The 7,500-nt window shown below is 41.7% G+C and overlaps 2 protein-coding genes across 3 annotated transcripts in view; one reads left to right on the plus strand and one right to left on the minus strand.

Annotated features, from left to right (window-relative positions):
• Positions 1-2,361, plus strand: part of LOC123516863 (serine protease 42-like) — a 7,485-nt gene extending 5,124 nt beyond the window's left edge. The window contains exons 5-8 of the mRNA XM_045276573.1: positions 83-220; positions 840-1,059; positions 1,349-1,563; positions 2,202-2,361. Of these exons, the coding sequence (XP_045132508.1) occupies positions 83-220; positions 840-1,059; positions 1,349-1,563; positions 2,202-2,348 (720 nt within the window). The 3' untranslated portion in view covers positions 2,349-2,361. The remainder of the gene's footprint in view (positions 1-82; positions 221-839; positions 1,060-1,348; positions 1,564-2,201) is intronic.
• LOC123516867 overlaps positions 1-7,500 on the minus strand; it is a 130,325-nt gene that overhangs the window by 13,603 nt on the left and 109,222 nt on the right. The window contains exon 1 of one of the 2 annotated variants that reach the window (XM_045276578.1): positions 63-188. The exons of the other annotated variant lie outside the window; for it this stretch is intronic. The gene's annotated coding sequence lies outside the window, so the exon portion shown is untranslated. Of the gene's footprint in view, positions 1-62; positions 189-7,500 lie in introns of those variants that run through there. 2 annotated transcript variants of the gene reach the window in all.

The following is a 7,500-nucleotide window of genomic DNA, read 5'->3' on the forward strand; positions in this document are numbered from 1 at the left end:
TACTTGCTCTGTCTTCAACGATATTCCATAAACTTCAAATCCCTATTAACTGAAACACTCACCCCTCTCCACAACCACGCAGGGAGAGTACCCGTGGATGGCGTTCCTCATCATGCAGGCTGGGGACATCAGTTTCAGCTGTGGCGGCACACTCATCACCAGCTCCCACGTCCTCTCCGCCGCCCACTGCTTCTATGGAGACAATGTGGAGAAAATCAAGGTAATCATCCTCCTCCACCATCCTCCTCCTACTCCTCCTCCTCCTCCTCCTCCTCCTCCTCCTCCTCCTCCTCGTGTTATCGCAAGTCGCCTTTGCCTTCGTTGGTCTCAAAAGATGATTTCTATCGATTAGTGAGTCAATTTCTTTGATCTAATATTTTGACAAGTTTATTCTTCCTATCTTTCCTTTAAATTAAAGTGTATCATGCTTAAATGCAATATTTCTTATCGTATCCTGATTAATGACTCATGCCAGCTGTGTTACATCCCTCATGCCATTTACAGAACTTCAAATTCCCTCTTAATTTACACCAATGGCAAAATTAAGATTGGTGTTCTCAAGCGTTTTGATACTTCATCGCGACTTTTCAACGCTAGTGGTGAAGATTGTAAGAGCTTTCAAGGGTGTTATTTATTATGTCAAATTTAAGTTTAAGAAATATTCTGTGCCTTTAATGGAGAAAATACCTATAAAAACGCAAGTGATTATCTTTCTGATTCTTGATAACAGTCGTCAGGAACGCCTAAGGGTTAAAATATTATGATTACTGAAGGGTAGAAACTAACAAGCCGTGAAAAGGTTAAAAATAGTGAGCCTAAAGACAGTGTTCGCGGGGCAGGTTGGTCTGGGGAACGTTCACCGAACCATGGTGGGCGGCTCGGCTCCCTGGATGTGGTTCCTGACTTCCACCTACAAGATGCACCCTGAGTACAGCCCGGACACCATCCACAACGACCTGGCAGTGGTCACCCTCAACAGCCCCGTCACCTTCACGCACTACATTCGCCCCGCCTGCCTCCCCACCGCCGACCGCAACCTGGAGGGGGCCACGCTCACTGGTGAGTGCCGCCTTGCCCTTCCACACCTCCAAATTCAACATTCCAGGCCATTTTCCGTACATCCACGTGCTGTTCCATGTAGGTTGTTGATTACCTATACAGAAATTTTTGTAGCGGCTTTGATTATAGTACTTACTTCTTTTCTGAAAATGTTTGTACTCTGTGTGTGTGTGTGTGTGTGTGTGTGTGTGTGTGTGTGTGTGTGTGTGTGTGTGTGTGTGTGTGTGTGTGTGTGTGTGTGTGTGTGTGTGTGTGTGAGCGCTGATATAGGCATGCGCGTTGTCGGCAGCTACGGGATGGGGGCTGATGGACTACAATGACCCCGATGCGGACTTGCCTATCGTGCTGCAGGAGGTAGACCTGACGGCATGGAACAACGTGGAGTGCCAGGACGTGTGGAGGAACTTGATGAGTAGTCACGTGCTGCTCAACTCCCAGCTGTGCGCCTCAAGACCCGGCAAGGACACCTGTAGCGGCGACTCTGGAGGGCCACTGCTGCTCAAGGTCAGGGGAAGGGAGGGAGAGGGGAAGTGACACAGAGGAAGGGTGAGGGAGAGGAGAGGGGTGAGAGAGAGGAGAGGGGTGATGGGCAGTGAGAAGGGAGAACTGAGGATCTGTCACATACAAGAAGGGGAGATGACAGAGAAGATGGATAAGGGAGAAAGAGAGGAGTGATGGACAGTAAAGAAGGAACTGAGGAAAGGGAGGATCTGTGACATACAAGAGCCTAGTGAGTCTTTCAGAGCTTCAAGATATATGTACCAACAATAAACTGCACGTCTTCCCTTAACCCCTTCAGTACCATGACATTCATTCTGCTTACTATTTGGTGATTTTAAACAGCTTCAGAAACTTATGTGGGGATTAAAATAGTGAAGATTGTGGCTAATAATCTTCTGACCTCCATAGACCCTTCCTAATGTCTATAAAACCGTCTAATCACTTCCAAAACTTAAAGTAGAAACATGTTTCAGTACTGAAGGAATTAAGTTATATACATCAAGAATATTCAAGCTTATACATATACGACAAATGACACACGAATTATATTGAAGTTTATGACATGCAATCCTTCCGTGTGTCTTTCTGTCTATATGTGTCTATCCATCAACCAATCTACCTATCTATCTGTGCTGGTGCAGGCGGACGGGCGGTGGACAGTGGTCGGCGTCACCTCCTACGGGTACAAGTGCGCTGAGATAGGCAAGCCTGGAGTGTACACAAGGGTCTCCAAGTTCCTGACCTGGATCAACTGCATCATTCAGGGAGACGACTGCGAGGAGGGGTAAGGAGGCCGGGCAGCAGCAGGAGGAGGAGGAGGAGGAGGAGGAGGAGGAGGAGGAGGAGGAGGAGGAGGAGAAGGAGAAGGAGAAGGAGAAGGAGAAGGAGAAGGAGAAGGAAGAAGAAAGAGAAGGAGGAGGAGGAGGAGGAAAAAGTGTAAATATGAAATCTAGAACCCAGTGCCTTCATTCCACAGGTGCATAATTAAGACTATTGTTTAAGGAGAAGGAGGAGGAGGAGGAGGAGGAGGAGGAGGAGGAGGAGGAGGAGGAGGAGGAGAAGGAGGAGGAGGAGGAGGAGGAGGAGGAGGACGAGGACAAGGACAACTACAACGACGACAACAACAACAACAACAACAACAACAACTAGAGCAGGAATAAATTTTGGTTCATAATAGGGAAAGAGTTTTCAGTTTAAAAGACTTCCATGTGTGTGTGTGTGTGTGTGTGTGTGTGTGTGTGTGTGTGTGTGTGTGTGTGTGTGTGTGTGTGTGTGTGTGTGTGTGTGTGTGTGTGTGTGTGTGTGTGTGTGTGTGAGTGTGTGTGTGGTGGTGATGAAGTAAACAATGGTGACAGCGATAGTGACAGTAGTAATTTTGGTAATGGTGATGATGTGGCAGTGATGGTGATGATACTAATGGTGATAGTGATGACGACGATGATGATGGTGATAACAATAATGGTGATGGTATTATTAAAACTGTATATGTAAAGAGGATGGTGATGATATTGGTGGTGACAATGTGGATCGCAGTGATGACAATGATAGTGAAGGTGATGGTGATGGTGATGATATTCTCACATTTAATAATTTAGATAATGTACTGAGTGTTAGTTTTATCACCTCACTAACTCATCAACAAACAAACAAACAAACAAACAACAACAACAACAATAACAACAACAAAAATCGACCTTCATTATTATACCCTAGTCAGTCACCAATCACTTTTATTCACCATTATTTCCTTTTATTTTGCTTCTCCTTTTTCAAATCCAAATCAATCACCAATCATGTTATTTTATTGCTTCTCTTCTTTCTTTTTTTTTTTGGTTCTTTAATTCATCCAAGTCAGTCACCAATCCCAATTATTCACCATTATTTCCTCTTTTTTTTATTCATGTCAGTCACCAATCCCAATTATTCACCATTATTTCCTTCATTATTTTTATTCATGTCAGTCACCAATCCCATTTATTCACCATTATTTTCTTCCTTATTTTTTTATTCGTTAGTCACCAATCCCATCTATTCACCATTATTTCCTTCCTTATTTTTTTATTCGTCAATCACCAATCCCATCTATTCACCATTATTTCCTTCCTTTTTTTTTTATTTAAGTCAGTCACCAATCACTTTTTATATACTGTTTTTATCTTTCTTGTTCAGTTTTTCTTATTTTCATCCAAGTCAGTCACCAATCACGTTTATTCACCATTATTTTCTTTCCTTTCTTGGGGTTTATTTTATCACGTCAGTCACCAATCACATTTATTTACCATTATTTCCCTTTTTTTTTTCTTTTTATCCAAGTGAATCACCAATCACGTTTACTTACCATTATTTCCTTTTTTTTTTTCCTTTTTATCCAAGAAAGTCACCAATCAAGTTTATTTATTATTATTTCCTTTCTTGCTCTGGCTCCTTATTATTTTTATTATCCGTCAGTCACCAATTACGTTATTTCATCCAAGCCAATCACCAAATCACGTTATTTTATCCACGTCAGTCACCAATCACATTTACTTATTGTTTTTGTCTTTCTTGTTCTGGCTTGTGTTTCTAAGTTTGTCAATACATCGTGAGTGTTCAGGGTGTTGTTATCTCTCTCTCTCTCTCTCTCTCTCTCTCTCTCTCTCTCTCTCTATTATGTCAGGAAAAATTAATTTGCTTGATTCATCTTATTATATTGATCTTATTTTCATATTTTCATTATTATTTATTTTACTCTTTTTATTAATATTTTTTTTATTATTTTCTAGTTATTATTACGTCACCTGTGATGTCTTTCTTCTTCCAATCAATTACTGACACTTTCTCAGACTAAATATATATATAATTCATTATATATATATTTTCGTACACTTCTAAGCCAGCGTCAACAATTCATCTATCATCTACTTAATCAATCTCAAATTACTGTGGCCCTTCCGCTCTTTTTTTTTTTTATTTCTATTTAAGTTAGTCATAAAATATTTGTTTTTCTATGATGGGGACAGAAAACGAGTCAGTGTACATAAACTATACTATTTCTGTGGTCTCCTCTGTGATGTGTCAAATAGAAGAAGGTTTATCTCAGCATATGTGTTTCATTGCGTCCTATGATAAGACCACTTGCTAATCGACCTTCACTGGAAACATACTACGCATTTCACGGAGAGTGAGTCATTGTTTTCGTGAATATCTTTCAAACTAATGAATTGATCGGAATGGTACTTTGACACTGTGTACAAGACACCTTCCGCTAATTTTTGGTCATACTAAGCATTGCCAAATGGTGTTAGTAAAAGCGTTTACTCTTGACGTTTAAAGCCGAAGTCACATGAGTCGCCAGAACTAACGTACACAATCGAACGTGGAGGGGGAAAGATAACGGGAGAGTGGGAGGAGGAGGGGGGAAGCGAGCGGGAGAGAGGAACGTAGGGAGGAATGGGATGGGGGATTGTAGACGTTCCTATGGATAAGTTGGCGAGGCTCGGCACACCGTATATCTCGAGTAAACGCTTTTACTAACATCATTTGGCATTGCTTAGTATGACCGAAAATTAGCGGAAGGTGTCTTGTACACAGTGTCATTAATTCATTAGTTTGAAAGATATTTGCGAAAAACAATGACTCACTCTCCATGAAATGTATACTATTACTGCTACTGCTACTGCTACTACTACTACTACTACTACTATGACTAAATGTACTACTACTATTACTACTACTACTACTACTGTCAATAAACTACGGCAATGGTCAGCTGAATGTTGATGATCCGGTGAAGGAGTGGCAACATGAGGTGTAAACTGGTAATAATTGGGCGAGTCAGGCTGATGCAAGACAAGGCAAGATAAGGATGATATACTAAGCACGACTTGGGCATGACGCGGAGACATGACCACACACACTAACACACACCCTGTAGCTCAGTGGTTAGAGCGCTGGCTTCACAAGCCAGAGGACCGGGGTTCGATTCCCCGGCTGGGTGGAGATATTTGGGTGTCTCCTTTCACGTGTAGAACCTGTTCACCTAGCAGTGAGTAGATACGGGATGTAAATCGAGGAGTTGTGACCTTGTTGTCCCGGTGTGTGGTGTGTGCCTGGTCAGGCCTATCCGAAGATCGGAAATAATGAGCTCTGAGCTCGTTCCGTAGGGTAACAGATCAAACAGTGAAACACACACACACACACACACACACACAGCTGAGAGGGATGAATAAGAATGCCAAAATGCTCCTTTGCGTATGGAATGGAGCTTCAATAGGTTTTTTTTTTTTTCCTTAGATTTTTGTCTTCTTCTGGCCAATATAAGTCAAGAGTTAATTAACCCCTTCAGTACTGAGATGCATGTTTACCTTTAGTTCTGGGTATGATTGAATGATTTTATTTTACATTAGGAAAGGTCTATGGAGGTCAGAAGATTAATAGCCGGAGTCCTCACTATCTTGATCCCCACGTAAGTTTCTGAAGCTGTATAAAATTACAAAATAGTAAGTAGAATGGATATGAAAACCCTTCATGGTACTGAAAAGGTTAAAAAAATATAAAAGATGTGTTACAGTGAGGAAAATTATGACTAGTGATACAAAGTTACACAAACACTTCTTGGTTCAGTTCCTGCAGTGGAGATAACGTAACGTGCTTCAGCTGGCAAGGTGAAAGGTAGGTCATTAAAGCAGCCCCGCCCATTACTATACGTTCCCATCAGCCAGTGACGTGCGTGACCCTGAGCTACCCTTGACTCCCTGACCTTGTCTTCTCACGGTGCGACCACGCCTAAACCATTACCACGCTCTTCTTTCACTTCTCGGCTTATCACAATATTCAGGATCGCTGTTTTGAATGAGTCTTTCCTAAGTGTCTCTGCCTCTTGTCATTCTTTCAATTATTTTATCCTTCGTCTTTTCTTTTATGCAGTTTTTCCACCTTATATTAAGTCTTGTCAAGTGTTGTTAGAGGTGAGTCACTTAGGAGCTTTAAAAAATGGATTAATTTATGGATGGGGTTAATAGATGGCATTAGGTAGATTTTTTCATACAAGGACTGCCACGTGTATGCCTGATAGCCTCTTTTCTTATGTTCCTTATGTTCTTCCTCTTCTTTGCATTCCTATCATTTGCACACACATAACACCACCACGTACTCCATCTCTCTCAACAGCTCACAAACCTCATCACCACAGGCTTCTCTAGGCTTCTCAAACAAACACCGTCCTTGAGTCACGTATAAGGTTACAAATGCTTCACAAAATGTTGGTGTAGAGGTAAATATGAAGGCCTTGTCATATACGTAAGATCTATGGAGGTTTCACTTGACCCTAGGCACAGTACACCAGACTACCGGGCGTCCGTGTTCTGGAAAGTGTGCTGAGTAAGAACCTTAAACCTTCTCTTTCACCCCGAGCTGGCTGGTACATCCGGGTAGCCACAGTTTACCTTCCTCAGGTATTCCCAGGTGAAGTACGCTGGCCATGCAACCCCTGAAGGAGGAAAACCAGCCCAGGCGGTCACGAGTACCCTTGCCGGAGCTGTTCTAATGACGATGCAATGTTCCAGTGTTCAATAAAGCATAAATATATAACTGTTCTGCTGCCAATCCAGTGCAATGAATGTTCACAACTCAACTAATACTGACACACATCTTCATTCTTGTTATCCTTGGCAGTTCTGTTCTTCGATAATCAAATTAAGAACATTGAGAAACTTTACTAAATGTCCAATAAATCATTTGGTTGTAAGTGTAACCTTTCAGAACTGTGATCCAGATTTACACGAGGCCACAACCTTATGACGGTAAGAGGACATTACAGTTAAAGGTTAAAAACGAAAGAAAAAAGAATGAAATAAGAAAAAACAAACAAACTTATACTTGTTGAAAATAAAGACAAGATGACAGATAAAATACATTATAGGCTCGTATTCTCAAACCCTTCCGTACTTCACCATCTCCACT

The sequence above is a fragment of the Portunus trituberculatus genome, chromosome 41 (genome assembly GCF_017591435.1).
Source record: "Portunus trituberculatus isolate SZX2019 chromosome 41, ASM1759143v1, whole genome shotgun sequence".
NCBI classification, from domain to species: Eukaryota; Metazoa; Arthropoda; class Malacostraca; order Decapoda; family Portunidae; genus Portunus; species Portunus trituberculatus.